Here is a 22,520-nt window from a genome sequence, read left to right on the forward strand (position 1 = left end):
ATTAGGGGCAAACAGGAAGTAAGTTGGGATTCGAAAATAAGGAAAAAGGAACTTAAATTTAAGCTTGCTGGAAGTTCACCCCAATAAACATTGAATTGTTTGCACCTTCGGACTTCGGGTATTGTTGCTCTCTGTTCATGCGAGAAAGACCAGGGAAGTGGGAGAGTGAAGGAATAAGCTCTCTAACAGAGTGTATGAAGGTTTTATGATTTGGATAAATATTCAGTAGATGATGCGATAAAGACCACCTCATATATTGTACTTATTTCTGCTCATTTGAACCATGGTTTCAAGAGAATAAAGGTAGTTCTTTAAGCCATATAATTACCTCTACTCCCTTCCAGAATTAAGAATTTGATCTTGAACCGTAGTACTTTTATGACAAGGTAACAGTGCATTAAAATGAAATTATTTATTTGCCTGTTCTTTCCATCAGATATTTCTTGTACCCAGTTCCACTTAAATGCTTCACCATTTCCTCAGCAACAAATTGGGCTCAAGTGGGCTCAGTGGATTAGTCACTGAAGTGGTTCTACCTTCTACTTTGTTATTATATTGCTCATGATAACCTCAGAGTACTTAAATGCCCTCTTTCCTGATGCTCCGATCATGTTCTTCCACCCCACTCCTAAAATACTTTTACTGGCTTTCTGATGATTTATCAACTTCAAACTCCATTACTTCAGCTTTAAGCATTTACACAGCTCACCTTGCTTGCTTCTCAGCTCTCATTTCCTCTATAGTCCCACTTTTCACCCTACTCTCTGCACACTCCTGCTGCTTCCATATTGTCTTTGTTTCTCCCTCTGTGACTCCCACTATTTTTCTTATTGTCCCCCAACTTGGAATAGCCTCCTTTCTACGTAGCTAGCTATTTTCAAATCCCATTCAAACTTCCAGTCCCTTCTCGCATCTAATTTCTTCTGGTTAGCCTCTAATTTATAATTTTCAGATTGGTTTTGTCTATTACAGGGGTGGGAAAACTGCGGCCCGCGGGCCAAGGTGTTTTAATCCAGCCCTCAAGGTCCAGCCATAGAGCGGAGTCTGAGGTTTGCCTTGCTCTGGTGCTCCAGCCAGGGAGCGGGGTCAGGGGTTTGCTCTGCGTGGCTCCGGAAAGCAGCAGCAATGCAGCATGTCCCCCCTCCAGTTCCTACGTGTAGAGGCAGCCATGGAGCTCAGCGCGCTGCCACCGCCCCAAGCGTCGCTCCCACAGCCAATGGGAGCTGCAGGGGAGGCGCCTGCAGACGGGGCAGCGTGCAGACTCACTTGGCCACGCCTCCATGTAGGAGCCGGAGGAGGGACATGCCACTGCTTCCGGGAGCTGCTTGAGGTAAGTGCCGTCTGGAGCCTGCACCCGGACCTCCTCCCCCTCCCCCTTCCCCAGCCCTGATCCCCCTCCCGCCTTCCAAACCCCTCGGTCCCTGCCTGGAGCACCCTCCTTCACCCCATACCCCTTATCCCCAGTCCCACCCCAGAGCCCTTAGCGCCCCCTCACCCCCGTATCCCAGCCACCTACCCCAGCCCAGAGCCCTCTCCTGCACCCTGAACTCTTCATTTCTGACCCCATCACAGAGCCCTCACCCCCTCCTGCACCCCAACCCCAATTTCATGAGCATTCATGCCCCGACATACAATTTCCATACCCAGATGTGGCCCTTGGGCCAAAAAGTTTGCCCACTCCTGGTCTATTACCACACTCATACTTGGTGATTTTGTTTTTAAAAGGGAGAAAATATGAAATTGAAACAACTAGTCAGTTGTCTTTGAAGAATGTCACTCATTCATAAGCAGTATTCTTTTCCCCCTTGTTTCCTATCTCTCTTCCTTTTCCTCACCTCAGTGGTCTGCTGTCACTTTTTCATGTGGTATCTGTCCAGTTGAGCTCTTCAAAGCAGAAACTTTGTCTTATGTCTGTAAAATATTATGCATATCTAATTTTTCCTTATGACATCTCAAACTGCAGAAAATAGTAGTCAACTTTGGTAGTGTGTTTTTGTTATATGGAATTCAAATGGAAGCATTGACAGAAGACATAGAATCATGATGCTGTGACGTCAAGATGAAAACACAGCTTTCGCTAGGAACTTTATATGATCGTGGCATTGTCCTTAACCTTAGTCTCATCTACTTTCCGCTATATTTTCTTTTCCCACCTCTGTAAATCTGCCCATTGCCTTCCCTGCAATATTCTCCGTGTGTGCTACTGCCTCAGTTTCACCTTCTCTGGAATGCTTATCTCTGCCTTTACCTTGATTATTGTAACTCTCATATCTCTGGTTTCTCAGCTCTTCAGACTATAACATGTTTATAATACTGTTCTCCACTATTTAGGTGTGTAAAAAACAGTTTAGTCACCTAATTTTATCCTCACATAACTCCATCGACTCCCCTTCAATTTCACTGCTAGTTTACATTTGCTCTTTTAAGTTTTTAAAACACTCCATAAACACAATCTTAACCTCATCTCCCTCCCCATTCCTTCCAGACTGGTACTGAACTCTTTTTTTTTTTTTTTTTTTTGTCTCTTCCTACATCCTCATTACAGTTGATACAAGAGTCTTTTTCTCTGCAGTTCTCACTATGTGGAACAAGTTTCCCATATCCTTCAGCCTCATTCACGATCCATTTCATTTCATACCCCTGTATGCTATAAAAAAGAAATTATAAATGCAGAGAAACTTTACTTAGTTTTAACTGAAAATATACTCTTCTGTTTTTGATGAGCACGGGGATATTTGCCTAGGCTGAAATCATTCAGTCTAGGCAAAAATTCTGATTATAGCAGTCCAGAAATCTTTATTAATCTTATATGGATCATATAATCGACTTTCATGAGGCAAGAAAGCACTTCCAGAAATATCCAAACTTAGCAAAAATTGTGATCTTAGAGAATTTAATTTTACAGTACATGTTAAACAAAAAGGAAATACGTTGTAAAAGGAAATAGTTCTTCCATTGACCTAGTCACATGTACACTGAGGTTTGGGTTGACTTACCAGTGATGTTCAGGAGTGTGAATGTTACAAAGTAGCTAGGTCGATCTACATTTTAAGTGAAGACCAGGCCTCATATTCCACTGAAGAAGGACTAGGAAAACTACACCAGGGATTTTAAAATATATTTAATAATCATTTTTATAACTCTTCAATGTTATAGAAAATAGTTTATATTTGAACAAAACCTATTATCTCTCTCTTCCAATCTGGAATCCTTTTGTGAAGTCAACATGCTGAATTTTTTGAGTCATACTCTTTTTCCTGTCCAGTATCTAAAAGGTCATGAAGTTTGACTTATGTATTCATTTATAGAGGTAGGCAGGTGGAGAAGATGGACTATTTTTCAAACACAGAGTCTTCAGAAAGAGCAAAGGGGATTTAGGGAATGACTAACCAGTTTAAATCCATGAGATTTAAATGTTCTCCCCTTCTATGTACACTGTGGTATGAAAGGCCCAGATTTTTAAAGGTATTTAGGGATTGCGGCACTCAGCATTGCATTACCTAAGTCTCATTTTCAAAAGTGATATAGACACTTAGAAGCCTAAATCCTGTTGACTGTAAATTGGGTGTTGGCATCTAAGTGCCTGAGTTTCTTCTGAAAATGAGACTGTGATGGGGCATCCACCCCACACTAGCCTATAAAGGGATTAATTGAGCCCTAGGGGGGCTGTACAGGAGGCAGCCAATTCGAGAGGGGCTGCAAGGAGCGGCCAATCAGGGCCAGGCAGGTCCATATAAAAAGGACTGCAGGGGAGAGCAGTTTCAGTTGCTCCCTGGATCTTGAGGAGGGGAGGGCTGGCTGCCTTGCAAGCTGAAGACAGCTAGCACCCTGGACAGAGCAGTGCTTTAGGCAGGGATTGGGAAAGCTTAAGATAGCTCCTGGTAGGCTGCAGGGATCTGCAGACTGAAGCCCTGAGGCAAGGGCAAAGAGGGTGCTGTGGGATCCATGTGGACAAAACATCTTGAAGCAACAGGCATTGAAATGTAAGTAACTTCTGTATCTTGATTTCTCTTTTTTAATAGAAATGATTATAGTATTAATATACCATTGCCAAAATACACAATAGGCTGTTAAGGAGCACTAGGTCTTTTTTTAAGCACCACCACCTGCTGAATAATTTGATTGAACATGGTAGACACTAGAATTATTTATTAGGCCTTTTCCATTCTCATTAAGCATGGAACATGAATAATGGAAGCACTACCTGCTGAAGGTCCACTCTTTCAACTGTGGTTTTCATTAGATCTTCTGAAACCTCCTTAGAAGTTGTACATGAAAATTTAGGAGTATGTTTTAAAAGCATTGCATAGGGAATTACCTATGTTACACCAGTGAGGAGACACATTGTTAAATCTTCATGAACTTCTTTGAAAACGTACCCTAAAATACTGTCATTAGATTATATCTGTCTGGATCACTAATCTCTTCTTACCCAAATTGCTGCAAACTCCTGTGTACGTTTTTTTTTTTTTTTTTGGTATCAATTTGATGACTGTTTTCTCTTCCACTCAGAGGATGAATTGCTGAATTTCTACTTTATTTCTTGTACATTAATTGTGTGTTAAAATAGAAGCAATAACATCTTCCCATCATGATGTAGGGATTTTGGTGGCATCAGACAGTGGACTGGGCCATTTTAAGTGACTAATCTGTAGACTGATCCTAGGGAATCTTTCAAGTATTTAAGACTCTTAGACATAAAATTGAAACAAAACGGCACAAATGCCAGTATTGCTAATGCTGACTGGATTAAAGAAAAGATTTTATAGAATATAATACACTTTTTGAAATATTTTATTTAACGGTGTATGGGCTAAATCTTTTGGGCAAAACTCTCATTGACTGACTTCAATAAGAGTGCTGGCTGAGTCAGGACTGCAGGATGGAAGCCTCAACTGGCATTGTCAGTAAGAAAATGTTAATGAATTTAGTCTTCAATATTTGATAAAAACAGAGGGGTGTTACTATTCATGTAAAAACTCAATGTGCTTAAAGTTAACTTTATTTACAGAAACCACAGAAGCCAAGTTTGACTCTGCTAATGAACTCTTCCCATCAATTCAAGAAAAACAGTAAGCAATTGGGGGTGGGGAGGAAGGGGAATCTCCTTTACTACATTATATGTTGATAGGAAATTGTAGATTTATTATGCATTTTACTTCCTCTTTTAAGTATATTTAAACCTTGTTTTTTTACTATAGTAGGTGAGAAAAGTAGCATTATGAGAACAGAACATATAGCCATTTCACAGCAAAATAAATCAGATTGTGAAGCTGAAGATGTCATTGAATCCCCTCCTAAGCCTTTTCCCCAAGTCAAGTCCTACCCTCGACCTGTCCATCCCTCACCTGGCTCCTTTTCAAAACCTTCCCAGATGACTCCTCCTCTCCTGGGGTTTAAACAGGTAAATTTTTGTTTGTGCAATTAATTTGTTGGTTCCTATGTTGTGTTTTTCTTTTTCAAATTCATCTATGATTTTATGAAGATGGCGAGGATATTAGAATTGGAAGTCCTCAGTCATCAAGGCAAAACCTCAAACAAGTAACCAGAAATCACACAAATTTGGATAAAAAAGAATGTAAAGAACTGACAAATGAAGATATTTCAGAAGCAAGCAAACAGGAGAAAGAAGAATTAGAAGAAGAAGAGGATGAGGAAGAATTTAGTCAGGAAGAAAAGGAGGATGAAGATACAGAAGATGAAGAAGGAAGTCAAGATGATTACACAGAGGATGAGGAAGAGGAATATGTTGGAAAATTGAAGCATGAGCATGATCAAGAGTTAGAAATTTTCAACAATGCTGTTAAATCTGAAAGGGAAGTTAAACGTGGAAGCAAAAATATACACGATGGTGGTAGTCATGAAACATGTGAAGAGAAAGATCAGGAAATGCAGGAATCTGTTGATATTCCTGTGTCTTTTATAGCAGGACACTATGAAGGTTTAAAGGAAAATATAACTGCCATATCATCTAAGATGGTAAATAATGAAGTATCTTATGATTTATCAAAAAAAGAAGATGGTAGTGAACATGAAGAAATTCATGAATTTCAGAATACAAATGAATTGTTACATACAGATGGAAATGAGAAAATCAGATGTAAGACCCGCTGTTCTTTTGAAGACTCTGAAATGACAGCCTGGAAAAAAGATGCATCTCCATCTGTCTTAAATAGTTGTTATATTAAGGAGGAAAACTCAAACCTAGTAGATGATATCTTTGAAAGTGATGATGATCCTTGTTCAGAGGCAGAAAATCGAAGGCATGAGAACAGAAGACAGGATTCAGAGAATCTTAGATTTCTAGGTGATCAAAATGCTGGAAAGGAGCAATGCAAGAATTCCGAGGGATTGGCTAATACAGTCTGTGAAACACTGGAACCAGAAAGTGAGAATTTGCCTGTAAATAGCGGTGAAGAAAATCTAAAAGCGTTTCAACCAAGCATCAAAGTAAGTAAAAAGGGACAAACCCAATAACAAGGATTTTTACACAGGTAAAGCAGAAGATGAGACACAAAGTACTTGTATTGTAGCTGAATGGTTTGAATATAGTTAAATGAAAAACCTTAATAGAAGATTGCTAACAAGAATCATGTAACTCAAATTTAATTTGATCTTCAGCATTGAATAAAGAAATGACTGACTATAAATTTGTTTCTAATAAAGCAGAGTTTTCATGCATTAGTTAGGGTAGTAGTGAGCAGCATTTTTTTAAATTCTAAATGTGGTTATGATGCTATAGAAGGATGAATTTTAGACTCATTATTCTGAAGTCAGTATAATTTGTGGCCTAAAGAATGATGCATAAAATAAATTGGGTATTGTTTGCAAGAGTAACTGGGCTCTGACAAAATCCAAAAGTGTTATGAAAAATAAATGGCACTAAAACAGCATAAACTGATTTTATTTATTTATTTACAAAAAATGAGTAAAAGAAGGTGGTTGTAATATAAAATCGCTTTTAGAATCAGATGGTCAGTTGTGCTCCTCTGGGACATGGGATAAAGCCCATGATTAAGTGTGTGAGATCTGGGAATAAAAGCATTCTTGGTTGAGGTGATCAACTAAGGAATGAAATTCTAGAGGAGATTAGGTGAATCTGACCATCTTTAGAAAATACTGCAAGAACTTTTCACCATAGCAAAAATGATACTCACAACATTGATACCTTCATCCAAACAAATGTGCCCCCATTCAAAAAACAAAACAAAACCCACCTAAAACAAATGAATCATCTACCCAACTAAACAAACCCCATACCCAAGCAGAGTTTTTTGCCTCAAAAATGACTTTGTTATTACTGTTGATTTGATGTAGGCACTCAGACACTACAATGATGAGAGGGAGTATAACATTTTAAAATAGAAAGTAATTTGTTTTTGTTTAGTATTTTTATTTGGGAAGATATTTTTCATTCAATCTCTTTCTACTAGGAAGAATCATCAGAGGAGGAAGATGACATAGAGCAACCACAAATTTCAAATGTTGTAGATAAAAGTTTGATTTGTAGTGGCAACCGTGAAGCACAAAATCCCTCAGAAGATACTGCTATTAGGAAAGGTAAATTAGTAAATTAGTAAATAGTAATCCAAATGTTTTTCTTAGATTAGTTTACCGTGTGAGAGTACTAAGAAAAGATCATAATTTGCTGCCTCTGGTATTGTGAACCATGAGATGTTTTTCACTTGCTCTGCTACACTTTCAGGGAATGACTCAACTGATAAATCACTTGGTTCTTTTGTTTCTGAGGGACTCCAAAGAGTACAAGACACACATTAGATAGACCCTGTCTTGAAGCACTTACAATCTAAAAAAGGCATAAAGTAGATTAGACATATTGTAAAGCACAGAAATAGGAATAATTTGGATTTTTTATAGCCTACATTTTTAAATTAAGTCACCTCACAGATATGTCTAAAATGATGTTGGTGAGTTGAGGACAACAATCAGAAGAGTGGGTGAATGTTACATCCAACTCTTTAGTTGAGGTTGTATTTTCACAAATTATCTAATTTCACAACCTTCAGTTGCTTTTAGATGATCAGATAGCAGCAGTGGCTAGTACTGATGTTGTTTTTCTTTTGTGTCTGGCAGGTAGGATTCAAATCTATTTTTTGATGCGATATAGCTTCCGTGGCCGTGCCTTTGTAACTTTTGAGTACTGCAACACACTCCAAATCGGGCTACACCTTAAAAGCATTTGGAAGCTGTGGCTAGTACAGAATGCATTTAAGTAGAGCTCCTCAGTGGCAGCATGTAACACCAGTGCTCTATATTCTATTGAATCTTCTATACCAGTCCAGATATTTGTTAAAGTTCCTCCCAACCAGCAGATGCAGCCAGAACACTGAATTTGAGGATGTCATCATGCCTTTACATATAAGGATTTAGGTATTTCTCAGGGTATGTCTACACTACAGCTGCTCAGCTACAGCACTGCATATCATAGAATGCCAGGGTTGGAAGGGACCTCAGGAGGTCATCTAGTCTAACCCCCCTGCTTAAAGGAGGAACCAAGTCCCAGACAGATTTTTGCCCCAGATCCTTAAATGGCCCCCCTCAAGGATTGAACACACAACCCTGGGTTTAGCAGGCTAATGCTCAAACCATTGAGCTATCCCTCTGTAGCCACTGTAGTATATATGCTTCCTATATCAGTGTAGGAGTTGTTCCATCAGTGTAGGTAACCAACTTCCGTGAGAGGCAGTAGTGAAATTGATGGAAGAATTCTTCTGTTGATCTAGCCGTATTTGCACCTGGGTTAGGTCAACTTAAGTGCTACACTTAAGTTGCAAAATACTTCACAGCCCTGAAGGACATAGCTAAGTCAATGTAATTTTTAAGTGTATACCAGGCTTTAGCCTTCAGTTTCTTTCTTCAGCGGATATAGCAGGTGTTTAGTGGGCTCCCACTGAAGGAGAGAAGAAAGATGAAGGCCTAAAGAAAACAGGGACACACTGAGGTGTTGCAGCTACCTTAGCAGCACATGTGAATTATCTGTATACAGATTGAGATAAATTATGTATGCCTATGGCGATCTTATGAATACAGGGCTTATCTGATAGAGTACAAACTAATGTGAAATGTTTATAATTGAAAAGTAAAATTTCGTATTTATTTTATTCTGTAGATACAATGTCAGTATTAGGATTGGACGAAGAGGAGGATACAGAATCACCCTGGGATTCAGAGGTACTTTCCATTAATATGGCTATTATGATCCCACCAATTTTATTCAATTCACTACTGCTCAAGAGTTTACTTTCATTGCATTTCTGACTTCTTCATTGCTTAATGGAACATAGGGGTTGATGCTGTGGTTTTGAAGTACTTCTTCTATATTAGGGGCTGACTAATTAAGACTGCTAATAACCTAGGTCTCCTGGCAGTGGACCCCCCCAGATTCAATTAGTATTTCTAGCATCATATTGAATTATTAAATAGTTTAATTGTTTTAAATGTTTTTGAAAGGTAAAAAAATTAGGTATTTAAATCTTTTTTTTTTTTTATTTTAAAAAAGACAATGAAATCTTGGCCCTATTTTAGTCAACAGTAAAACTCTCACTGAATGGATTTGGGGCCAGGTTTTCACCTTTTATCTCTGTCTGCAAGCATTGCCTCTGTAGAATCCCCTCTTAAGCTGATGCACATTATGAAAAAGCTGTAACCATTGGAGCTGCACATACACCCTAGCGATGGTCTCTTGCCTTTCCCATATCCAGAGGATAGCCCCAGTTGCTACTCAGTTCTTGCTTTAGACAGCAAGGAGAATGTAGTGGTGTTTTACCACATTAGTCTCCTTTTGAGAGCGTTTAACTTTTATCCTTTTAAAATTTTAATCTTAAAGTTTTAGGATAGTTAGTATTAGTCTTTGTCAACTTTTTGGCCTTGTTGGAATTTGTTTCTTCAGTCCTCCTCATAGCATTCCCTGTGCAGCTGTGGGCCTGTTGATTATTGTAGGGTGCATGCACAACTCCCATAGACTTGTGTGCTGAGGACATGAACATCACCTGCACCTACAATATAGAGATACAAACAATCATTGTAAAGAACTGCAATTATTATGCAGTCTTTTTTTTCATTTTTTTTTTCATTTTTTTTTTTATTTATCTTATTTCCTTACTTCATGTTACCACTTCTTCTGTGTTTATCAAGGCTAGTTCAGACATCTTAATTGACAGAAATTTTAACTAGCATTTTATTAACACTTTAATGAAAAATATTAATAAGTATTATGATTTTAAAATAGTCTATATTATGACATTCCTTTTCCAAAGCTTTTTCAGAAATACATGAGTACTATGTATACTGGGTAGCGCACAAAAATGTTTGGTTGTAAATCATTGCTGATACCCAGCTACTAAAAATATTTATACTTTTTCTGTGGAAAGCAATTAAAAATTAATTGTATCCAGGTTATCATGCATGTTTTTAATTAACCAGTGTGCTTCTGAAAGCCCAAGAAAACTACCAGTCAACCTGTTAATTTCATCTGCTATCAGAACTGACACACACATGCAGAGTATTTTTGAGGAACCAAATGAAGGTAATTTTATCATTGTATTATTATCCATATTTCATGAGCTTTTATAAAATAAGCTTAATTTTATATATACGCCTTAGGAATTCTTCAAAAAAAGGAGTGGGTTGTTCTCTCAGTGGCAATAAAAAACTGCTGGTTAATTGTCATTATTGATAGATTTGTTTTTTTTTATTCTTGATAAGAGCAGAAAATGCTTTGACATTAATTCAGGAGATGATCCATTTCAGAGGAACTATGGTAGTTTGTATGTCCTTGACCATTGACTAGCAGCTAAAATGGGTAGTAATTGGAATGTTATTACTCTCCTTAGTAGTTCAAACTGTATTTTCACTAGACTCTTGTAAATATTCTTCAAAACCTTGACATGGTTCAGGTTATTTATTTGTATAGAAAGTTTTTTCTGACAGAAAAGATGGTATGAGATATTTTTTTTATGGTCAAAAAGTGTTATGATTTGCTGCTGTTATATTTCTTTCCTCTCTATAGTTTTATTAGCCCAGGAGGTTTAGCCTATGAAAGGTATAGCGAAATGGGGAGGTTTTGGCTTGATAGAATGTCTGACTCTGAATGACCTGAGATCATCCATTGTATATTACTTGAGGACCTCATAATCTCCATCCTGAGAGTGAGAAACCTAAGGGGGAAGGAAGATTTGGGTGAACTCCCAGAGGCAAAGACAGTTGTTAAGTATTTTATTTGCTTAACATCTGTGCATCTCATAAATGGTACTCTCAGTGCCTAGCTACTTTGGATCCATTGCATTTATATTTTCAAATATTCCACTTTCCAGAGCTTAACAGATGGTTCTAGATAGAAAGGACTGAATGAAGTAGATAATTTTCTTGGAAATATATGATTTTTTTCATTTTCTGAATTCACACTTTATCTATGAATACTAATTTATTTCTGAGTCCAGAAAGGGTAGTACTTGGCATCTGAGAAGTCTAATTTTCTTAACAGTTCAAATGGCAAATGAGAAGTCCATAATTGTATCCCTTTAGTGTGCCAAATAATCTTTCAGTAAAGCACCGTAAAAGCTAATTGCTCTATTGAATATTAAAAAAGAATAACAATATGAACATTGCACAAAATAATGGTTAATAGTTACAGATGTCTTTCGATTGTTCAAGACATTTGACACCTCACATCTTGATTAGTATAATTGTGCAATACTTAAAGCTACCTTACCACTCTGTTTCAGTTTGTGCAGAATTTGGTGGTCTACCTGGTTAGTGGAGCAGGTCCAGCTGGACCCATCATCCTTATTCTTCATTCATTCCAGTAGTTTTGGCTGCAATTAATATTATTTGTCAGTCTGTAAAGCCCTACATGGCTTAGAGCTGGACAATTTTGGACATGTCGGACCAGATTTTCTGGAGTGCTGTGGCTCTTTGGCACTGCTCAGGCACATAAAGGGACTGTAATCTGGCCACAAATTCTCAACAGAGAGACCATGGGAGAAACTGTCTGTTGGGTGTAACTTTGCCAGATCCGGGTCTGTGCCTTTTCTCCCTCCCCATCTGGTGCAGAGTTCCAATCTGCTATGCTAGGGGTTCTCAAACTTTTGTACTTGGTGACACCTTTTACTCAGCCTCTGAGACCCCCCCTTATAAATTAAAAACATGTTTTTATATATTTAATGCCATTATAAATGCTGGAGGCAAAGCAGGGTTTGGGGTGGAGGCTGACAGCTCGCGACCCCCCATGTAATTACCTTGTGACCCCCTGAGGGGTCATGACCCCCAGTTTGAGAACCCCTGTGCTATGCCAATCCACTATTAAGAATCAAGCCTCTTCTTGTTCTCTTTGCACCAGCAAAATGTCTGAGATACCTGATGTACTTTTGCTTACTGTCCTCAGAAGTGCACTCTTGAGGACTGGAAGAAACTGTTCTCATTTGAAAGTTCTGGGCTATGGAACTTGCTACCTCTGCTGGTTAGCCAGAGTTCAAATCTGCTAGCCTGTAGAGCAAAGACTGACTGTTTTCAACCCAGCATCTGCCTGATTCTCTAAACTTTGTTGGTAATATCTGTCCTCTTCTGAATTTCTTGACTTTTCCTGGTGCGTGAACAAAAGGGTAATACTTGGTAGCTACTCTTATATTGATCTCTCTCTTTGTTTTGCCTGGAAGCTAAAGTAATGGATAAAATGTTATTTGATAAAAAAATACATAAACCTTAATATTTAAAATAATAAACTTTCTGCATGGTGCTCTGACCATTTGCTTATGAGGAGGGCAAGAAAGTTCTACTGCTAAGACAGCATGTTTCTTCCTATTTTTGTCTCTAAAGAATTATGATTTTGTCACTCTCATTGGAACATGATGAACATATTGATACAATTAAATGAAAATTTCATATCATATGTCATCAGGTTGTAGCCAAAACTTTTCCATCTTTTTGAAGGCTTGAAATCCTGTACTGCAGGGTTGCCTTGGGGAAGTCCGTTGCTTTGCATTCCCTTTACTTTGGTATGATTCTGTTAAAATAAATAAAATGCTTTTAAAAAAGATCAAAAGACAATTGTGGAAATACATTAGAAAGATTACCATATCACTGGACAGCAGTTTTGTTGCTTATAAGAACACTTGAATTTTGGTAGTATTAAAATTATGCTATAATCCATTCTAACACATTTTATATTCCTCTTTGCAAAAGAGGATCAAGAAACTATATGATGACTAAGGTAGAGGCTACAAGAAGTGTAGACAGGCCAGTTGATCAAATCATGGAAATATTACACTAGACAAAAGTTGAAACTGTTATTGAGAATTGTATTAAAAGTGGACAATACAGCCAAACAGAAGAGTTGTTTCTGTTAATTCCTGGTAAGCTAAGCACACTGATCTGTGGATCACTGAACTGAGATGACATAATTTAGTGGTCTCTATGTTGAGAATTTGTTGCCAGATAACTGAACTGAGATTCTAGAATCATAGAAGATTAGGGTTGGAAGAGACCTCGGGAGGTCATCTAGTCCAAACCCCGCTGAAAGCAGGACCAACACCAACTAAATCATCCCAGCCAGGGCTTTGTCAAGCCAGTACTTGCATATAACTTGCATATAACTCTTCTCCGACTCCTCCCATCTACAGAAAATAGAGATTCTTCAACACACAAACACTTGTGGGATAATCATAATAGTACTGTTGCACTGCTTTATGACACATTAAACTACTCCACTCCACTTTGGCTTTTGTAACTTTCCAATCAGGAAATGAATGATTGCCTTCTAAGAAAAAATAAAGGTTTTATTTTTGTACTGTTAATCAGCATGGCCTTATTGCTTCACATGAATTCCTCTAGCTTGGTCACTTGAAATCTGAGGTGCATGTTTGAACAATCGTGTGTTTCTATAATACTAACATGTGCTGCTTGCTATGATATATTTAGCCTAACTAAAAATAAGTCTTGTGGAATTAAAACAATGGTTGCAAATAGGCAATACATAGTTGTCACACAAGGTACTAATTTTGCATGAAGTTGATAACTATTACACTTCAGGATTTTAAAAGACACTGGATAATACTTTCTCCCCCCTCTTTTTAGGTTTTTGTGAAAAAACTCTTGATTCACAGGTAAGTGTCATTCATTGTAAGAATTTGTCTTACTAATTAAAGAATATATCATTATTTTGAATTTTATTTAATTTTTGAGTGTTGGATTGTCTATAATAGCCAAAGACCACTCAAGCAATTTTAGAAACACATGACACCTCTTCTTGTCCTGCAAAGGGAATCGAGATTGGCAAAAGGCAAAAATCAGGTAATATTCACTACATCAAATTTTGGTGAGGGACTGGGCATCTTCATTAACAAATATTTATCTTAAACATTGCTTATTTTTTTCTTTTGAAGATTTAATGGAAGAACTTGGTTTAGATGATGCAGATGACATTGAAGGTATTTATATGGGTTTTGTCCTTTTTTCTGACTAACATGTTTTAATTGCAATTTATACAAAAATGATTTACAGTCAAAGTATAAAACTTCCATATTTAATTTGTTAGTATTCTGTGCTTTTAACAACATTCCTTATGACATTTGCTAATTCTTTCTTGAAGAACACACAATAACTGATCCAAAAATATAGCCACAGTTTGAGATCCTAAATCTTATATAGAGAAATTTGGACTTAAAGGATTTTTAATTTTGTTTAATTTACATTGATTTGTAATGTGTGTTTTTTTTTTTTTCTTTTATTAATCAGCCAAGAGCTGAATTCAGGGTTCTGTGTTCCCACTGCAAAAATTAGGTGCTAAGCATATCAACTGAAATGGAGGGAATACAAAACCTTGGACTTAGTTCTAGGCAGGTAAGTAAAAGAGAGAACTTTCATGTATTTTGAAGTGCATTGTAAATAAAGTATATGGCATACATGTAGTCTGTTTATGATTTAGGATCTCAAATTCTTTTTGTTTTTAAAAAGAAAAGGTACTTCAGTTCTCCCCACTTGGAATTCAGTGGAGGCTAAGCTTCTTTTTAGAGAAATTTGTAAATGTGTGCTTGTAGTTTGAGAGCAGAAAATGTGTTAAAAGCATGAGCTTCCATTTTTCTCTTCTTTTTGCAGTATGTGCTCTTTTGGAAGAAGCTGAAAGAGTTGGATACTTTATTATTTGTATTACAGTAGCACTACAGAGCCCTAGTAATAGACCAGGATCCCATTGTGTTACAAATGCAGAACAAACAGATGGGCAGTTAGTAGCATATTTTGTTGGCTCTTAATGTTCATCTGCTCAGTGTATTCCAATAAGTTCCACGACACCTTATTCTCTCCAGTTTCACATTATCTCTCAGCCTTGAGAGAAACATTCACAAATATTTCTTTGTTTCAAAGTGACTTTAAGCAGAGTTCATGTACATGGAGATGGTCTCATGTCACTAGTGGCTAGATCGGGGGTGGGCAAACTACGGCCCGCAGGCTGGATACGGCCCCTCAGGGCTTTGGATCCGGCCCGCGGCGCCGCCGGCACCACGTACCTGCAGCCCCCGGGCAGGGGGGCGGGGGCACAGTGCTCCGTGCGTTGCCTCCAGGAACCACCCCCTCACAGCTCCCATTGGCCGGGATCGGGGAACCGTTCAGGGGAGGTACCTGGAGGCACAGCAAGGGCAGCACACACGGAGCCCTCCGCCCACCCCCACTCCCCCAAGGGGCCGCAGCGCTTCTGGGAACGGCACGGGGCTGGGGAGAGGGCAGGCGTGCAGGGAGCCTGCCCTGGCCCCGGTGCGTGCCGCTGCCACCCCGGAGCCGCTTGAGGTAAGCGGCGCCGGGCCAGAGCCCGAATCCCTCTTGTACCCTACCCCCCAACTCCATGCCCTAAGCCCCCTGCCTGCACCTCACACCCCTCCTGCACCCCAACTCCCTGCCCGGATTCCCCTCGTGCACCCTGCACCCCAACTTTCTGCCCTGAGCCCCCTCGTACACCCCACACCCCTCCTGCACCCCAACCTCCTGCCCTGAGCCTCCTGCACCCCTGTGTACCCTAACCCCCTGCCCTGAGTCCCCTACTGCACCCCAACCCCCTGCCCTGCACGTCCTCCCGTAGTCCGTACCCCTCCTGCACTCCTTCCCTGAGTCCCCTTGTACTCCCCACACCCCAATCCCCTTCCCCGAGCCCCCTCATACACCCTGCACCACTCCTCTACCCCAGTCCCTTGCCCTGAGCCCGTTCCTGCACACCGCACCCCCGCCCACACCCCGCACTCCCTCGTGCACCGCAACCCCTTGCTCTGGCCCTGCATACAATTTCTCCACCCAGATGTGGCCCTCAGCCCAAAAAGTTGGCCCACCCCTGGCCTAGATGTTTCCAGTGTCCAAGGGGCCTAGGAGCCCCTATTTCATTACTCTGTAAATCTAGGGGGAAGGGAAATATCCTGCATTTGCCGAGCCTGGAAAAGACAGAATGAAGAAGATACTTGATGCATTAGGATTCACGCAGGCCAATAAGGAGTTCAGCCAGACACCTCCCTTGGATCCCTGGGTACCTTAAATGCTGTGCTGTTGCCCTGACACCAACAGCTAGCATTCAAGCAGGCAGGTCACACCCTGGATTCTACTGCCCAATTACTCTTTACAGGGGGACATCAACAATCCTTTCAGCCCTGAGTTCTTCCCAAAAAATGTCTGTCTGTCTTGTTTGGCTTCTCATTTCTGGTGTTCTTGTGCAGCTTTCTCAGCCTCTCATTTTAGGGCTTTTTTGCTACTTTTCCGATATAGCCAGCTCTAAATTTGCAGTTGTTTCACGGTTGCTAATTTTAAACTTCCTTTGTTCTGTTTCCACACCTGAGATAATAAACAGAAAATAATTAAGTTGTAATCTTTCTTTGATTGTTTCCAGCCTTTTGACTTGGGAATCACTTAAAACTATTTTACTGTTGCTTGAAGTGTAATTTTCAAATAGCAAGTTGTATGTGAATCCTGCTGCCTATGCCAATGTGACACTTAGGGGTTCACCCAGGCCAGTTATGGTGTTCAGTCAACATCTGCCTTGGAATTCTGGGTGCCTTAAATGCTATGCCGTTGTATCTCACAGCTCTGACACCAACAGCTAGCATGTAAGTTGTACCCTGGCTTCCACCACCCAGTTTCCCTTTGCAGGGGAAACTCCACAACCCTTCCAGCCCTGAGTTCTGCCCAAAAATCACCTTTCTCTGAAGTGCACAGCCCCTCTGACTGTAGCATCCACAAAACCTTATTAAGTTCGCTGCTCCTTTAAAGTGACAGCAGACAGCAGCTTCTTAACGTAACTGGGGTTGACAAACCTTCCACTTCAAGCAAAGCACTGAGCTGGTTTATGGTAAAAATAAAACAAGTGTATTAACAAAAAGACATAGGTTTAAGTGTTACCAAGTATGAAGAATAAGGTAGAAATGGTTACAAACAGAAGTAAAAATATGTTTTTAAGACTAAAAATCAACTTAAGAAACTAGTGTAGTTTGTCTGGTCACTGGCATTCTTCCAACATGGCTGGCCCTTCTTTAACCAGGACCTAACACACAGAGTTCAAAGTGTTTGGTTTCTTTGACTATTTGAGTGAAGGATAACTATGGGGTTCTCTTCCTTTCTTTTCATGGTCCAGTAAACCTTTGAAATGTATTCTTTGAAACATGAGCCCAGATAAAGTTTCTTTCTCCTTTAGGGGTGTAAATTCTATGCTATCTTCTCCCCCACTTTTTAGCTTGATAGCTTTATTTACCTTGGATGTATTGGGACCTTCATTGTCTCTGCCTGACGACCAGGCTGGTCAGACAAACAAATACATATTCCTTTGTCCTGGACAGACTGGGCTTATGCATTGTTTGTCAAACACATTTTAAGAACATAATTCTAGCATGTATTTATAACTCTTTGTACACACTATACATATACTACACAATGATTTTGGGGGCCAGGTGTTACCAGTTGTATATGATTCCTTACACGTGATACCTTTTAGAGACAAATTATGACAACAGTGTGTGAGGTGTAGTGAGTATGTCAGGCCTGACAAAAGTTGCTGACGCAGAGTAGTGAATCACCAATGGGCATTTTTGTCACACCTCCCCCCTGACATTGATGCAGTACAATAAGCTATTCCTTAGGCGTTGGTCCTAAATTCTCCTTAGCCCATAGGTTAAGGGGCACCTTTTCCCTTCTTTACCATCTCTATTTCCCCAGCAGTTGCTGCACACCCATCTGAGTCACTCAGGCCAAAGGGTTCCAAAGGCATGAAACCACCCTGACTCTGCCCTGCTCCCAGAAGAGCCTTGGCCCACAGCTATTTACGTAGCTGTACTAGTGATTCACCACTTCCTGCAGTTTTTGGGCCACAACATCTTCCAGCTGTGCCTCGGTTTCCCTGCTCTCAGTGGAGTGCTGGCTCATAGCTATTTACCTATCTGTGCTAGGGTCCTACTAATTCTAGCAGATCTTGGGCCACAGCACCTTTTAGCTGTGCCACAAACACACATAACACTGACTCGGTTTCCCCAGTGAGGGTTTACACCCTTAACCATTGAGTGTGGTCATGGCAGGCTTGTACCTTAGCCCTTGGGCTCAACCTTGTTATATCATTACAGAAAATAGCACATCAAGAAAAAAAACAAAACTTCCCACATTCCCACAGTCAGAATTACAGAATAACCTTTAGTGTCCATAGTGACTCAGGCTACAGGCGGAGTAACGGGATCCACAATACACCTGTCTGTGTGCTTAGCACCTGGTCAGGCACATCATTATGTCCTTCCTCCAGGTCTCGTGTGTGTGATTTATCCCCCTCTTCTGTTCAAACTTCCTGTGTTTGTCCTGGTCAGCAAGCTTCTGTTGCTCCAACTCTGTGTCCTCACTCTGACGCTTTGAGGTCCATTTGTTGTGTCCTGGCTAAAGGACAGGCCAGCTATGCTGGAAGGATGACTGGTGAGAAACTTCTTTGAAGAAAAGACTAGTATACGTTGAAATTCAGTTGTAGAAGCATATTCTTCTTCGAGTGCTTGCTCATATCGATTCCAATTAGGTGTGCGCGCGCTGCGTGCACGATCGTCGGAGAAATTTTCTACCCTAGCAACACCCGGTGGGTCGGCTGTGGAGCCCCCTGGAGTGGCGCCTTCATGGCGCTGGATATATACCCCAGCCGACCCAGCGCCCCCTCAGTTCCTTCTTACCGCCCCTGACGGTCGTTGGAACTGTGGAGCGTGGCATAGCTGCTCTCCACTCTCCCTAGCTTATCCTGTTAATTCTGTAGATAGTTCTAGTCATAGTTGTTGTATTGTGTTAGATAGTTTTTCATCTTCGTTTTAGTAGTTGTAGATAGTTAGTGGGGGTTAAAGGGGGTTGTTTTTCCCCCCTTTCCCCCCGGCGCATAGCCGGACTCATGCCCAAGGCCCCCAGCTTTAAGTCGTGCGCGTCCTGCGCTAAGCCTATGCCTACGAGTGACCAGCACTACTCGTGTCTGAAGTGTCTAGGAGAGTCCCATCAGACAGACAAGTGCAAGATCTGTAAGGCCTTCAGACCAAGACCCAAAAAGGAGCGGGACTTTAGGCTTAGACAGCTCCTCGTGGAGGCGGCACTCAGCCCGGATCCTCCCTCAGCATGCCCAGCCCCGGCACCGAGCGCCTCGGTGCGCGGCGCCCCTGCGACACCGACCGGTACTGCACCGTGGGCAGAATCGGACAAGGCCTCAGGGCACCGGCCTCCTTCGGCACTGCGCCCGCCACAGGGGCCTCGGCGCTGTTCCCTGTCTCTGGGACACAAGAAATCCCGCAAGGCACAGGAGTCTGCTGTCCTGCAGACGCCGGCTCCCCCGGTGCAGGGGGTAGAGCCGCGTCCGCCTTTAGAGTGCCAGAAGCAAGTGCCTGCTACACCGTCGACTCCGGCACCACGGCCTTTGAGTCCGGTGTGAACTGGATCACCACCTCGGTCGGCGGTGGAGCCTTGTCTGACGTCCACTCCAGAGACCTTCGCGACGGCGAGAGACCTTATTGCTCTCACGGAACCGGCGCAGTCCCAACCACCGGCACCGTCGGCTCCTCGCGTAGTGCAATCCAGGGGCAAGCCTGCCCTGGTACGCCCGCCGTCTCAGGACGTGGACTCACAGCACCGATCCAGGTCTAGGAGCAGGTCCCGGCGCCGGACTATCACCTCGGCACCGGTCGTACTCGCGGCCAAGATCCTCTTCACGGCACCGGTCTGCGTCTCAGCACTGTCACGATCATCGGTACCGATCGGACTCAAGACGTAGTTCTCTGCACCGGTACGAGCGCCGCTCTACTTCGAGGGGCCGCTCCCGGTACCATGTCTACTCGCGGTCGTCGTCTTCTAGGTCCAGATCTGGATCTCGGCACCGACATGGGCACCGATCCCGGTACCACTCCCTGGCACCACGCAGGGACCGATCACCTACGGACCAGCACCCATCGGCACCGTATCATCCTGAGCCGATTCCGACATGTTCCGCACCGCCTTGGCCCTCTAGATCAGCGTCTCGCTCCTCCGACGGGGCCTCGAGATCTGCATACCCTCCTCAGGGTCAGGCTGCTGCGGCTGACTTGGGCCACTGGCAGGAGGTGGCGGAGGACCCTGCTCAGGGACCTGCGCACTGGTCGTTCTGGACCCCGTGGGGGTATCACCAGGCGCAAGGGGCTCCACCATCAGCCTCTCGCTCGGCATGCTCTGAGCCCAGGGTCCCGGAGGCCACCATCTCCTGTCGTCCCCCAGGGGGCATGGAGGCTCCAGTGCCTACACCACCTGAGGCCCTGGACCCAGGGGCAGGCGACGCTCCGCTCCAGGGACCCTTAGAGCAGGACCCTCCATTAGACCCCTTGCCACCTGAGGCATCCTCCTCATCTTCCCCAGATGAGGTGGTGGCGGGCACAACGGCCTCGGGCCCGCCCCCAATAGATCTTCGTGCCCACCAGGACCTATTACGTAGGGTGGCACGTAATATGGATATCCAGGCGGAGGAGATAGTAGAGGTGCAGGACCCTATAGTGAGCATCCTCTCGGCTGATGCCCCATCCAGGGTGGCACTACCTCTGATTCGGACAATTCAAGCTAATGCCACTTCAATATGGCAAACTCCGGCCTCTATTCCACCCACAGCCAGAGGGGTGGAAAGGAAGTACTTCCAAGGACTATGAGTACTTATATACTCATCCCCCTCCGTGTTCACTAGTGGTGTCATCAGTGAACGCAAGAGAGCGTCACAGCCAGCAGGCTGCAGCGCCCAAATCGAAGGACACTAAGCGCTTCGATTTGTTCGGGCGCAAGGTATATTCAGTGGGAGGGCTGCAACTTAGAGCAGCAAACCAGCAGGCGCTCTTGAGCCGCTACAATTTTAATTCATGGAACTCTATGGGAAAGTTTAAAGAGTTGGTTCCCCAGGACTCAAGGGAAGAGTTCGGGGCCCTAGTGGAGGAGGGTAAGAAGGTGGCGAGGACCTCCTTACAAGCCTCCTTGGACATAGCAGACTCAGCCACTAGGACGCTGGCCTCAGGTATCATCATGAGGCGAGTCTCCTGGCTCCAGGTCTCAGGCTTGCCTCCGGAACTGCAGCAGACCCTGCAGGATTTACCCTTTGAGGGCCACGGGCTATTCTCGGAGAAGACGGACTCTCGGCTGCAGAGACTCGAGAACGATCATGCGCTCCCTGGGGATGCATGTCCCGGGGCCCCAGCGCAGACCCCAGCCTCAAAGATTCTACCCTCCCCCACCTCGTCCGAGACAGGACTTCACCAGAAGGTGGGGCCGAGGTGGTAGGCGAAGGTCGACCGGCCCTCATCCCGGTCAGAACCAGGGGCCGCCTAGGCCACCTTCAGGCCCTAGGCAAAACTTTTGAAGGTGCGGTCGAGGACAGCGCCCCAGCCACTACCCAGGATCCATCTCCTTCCTTTCGGGATTGCCTCTCCTGTTTCCACCGTGTTTGGTCCCTTATAATATCAGACCGTTGGGTCCTTCGCACGGTGGAGAGGGGATATGCTCTACAGTTTTCTTCGTTCCCTCCCTCCCACCCCCCCTCCCCATCCCTCTTCAGGGACCCTTCTCACGAGCATCTCCTTACACAGGAGCTTTTTGGGCTCCTCTCTATGGGGGCCATAGAGGAGGTTCCACCAGAGTTAAGGGGCAGGGGGTTTTATTCCCGCTACTTCCTGATCCCCAAGTCAAAAGGCGGTCTGTGACCCATTTTAGACTTACGTGGACTCAACAAATTCATAGTAAAGTTGAAGTTCCGCATGATCTCTTTGGGGACTATTCTCCCTTCCCTGGATCCTGGGGACTGGTTCGCCGCCCTCGACATGAAGGACGCATATTTTCATATAGCGTTCTATCCCCCTCACAGGCGCTTCCTTCGATTTGTGGTGAACAAGGTGCATTACCAATTTGCAGTCCTTCCCTTCGGCTTGTCCGCGGCTCCGAGAGTGTTCACGAAATGTATGGCTGTCGTGGCAGCATACCTTCGTCGACAAGGGATACAGGTGTTCCTGTACTTGGACGATTGGCTGGTA

The 22,520-nt window shown here is 42.8% G+C and overlaps 1 protein-coding gene across 9 annotated transcripts in view; it reads left to right on the forward strand.

Moving 5' to 3' along the window:
* The window catches only part of ANKRD26 (ankyrin repeat domain containing 26), a 171,412-nt gene that overhangs the window by 36,925 nt on the left and 111,967 nt on the right, over positions 1-22,520 (forward strand). For all 9 annotated transcript variants that reach the window (XM_054023494.1, XM_054023501.1, XM_054023508.1 and 6 more), the window contains 8 exons: positions 5,012-5,072; positions 5,202-5,404; positions 7,434-7,560; positions 9,131-9,192; positions 10,444-10,546; positions 14,092-14,120; positions 14,220-14,307; positions 14,400-14,444. In XM_054023494.1, the coding sequence (XP_053879469.1) occupies positions 5,012-5,072; positions 5,202-5,404; positions 7,434-7,560; positions 9,131-9,192; positions 10,444-10,546; positions 14,092-14,120; positions 14,220-14,307; positions 14,400-14,444 (718 nt within the window). The remainder of the gene's footprint in view (positions 1-5,011; positions 5,073-5,201; positions 5,405-7,433; positions 7,561-9,130; positions 9,193-10,443; positions 10,547-14,091; positions 14,121-14,219; positions 14,308-14,399; positions 14,445-22,520) is intronic.

The sequence above is a fragment of the Malaclemys terrapin genome, chromosome 1 (genome assembly GCF_027887155.1).
Source record: "Malaclemys terrapin pileata isolate rMalTer1 chromosome 1, rMalTer1.hap1, whole genome shotgun sequence".
Taxonomy (NCBI): Eukaryota; Metazoa; Chordata; order Testudines; family Emydidae; genus Malaclemys; species Malaclemys terrapin.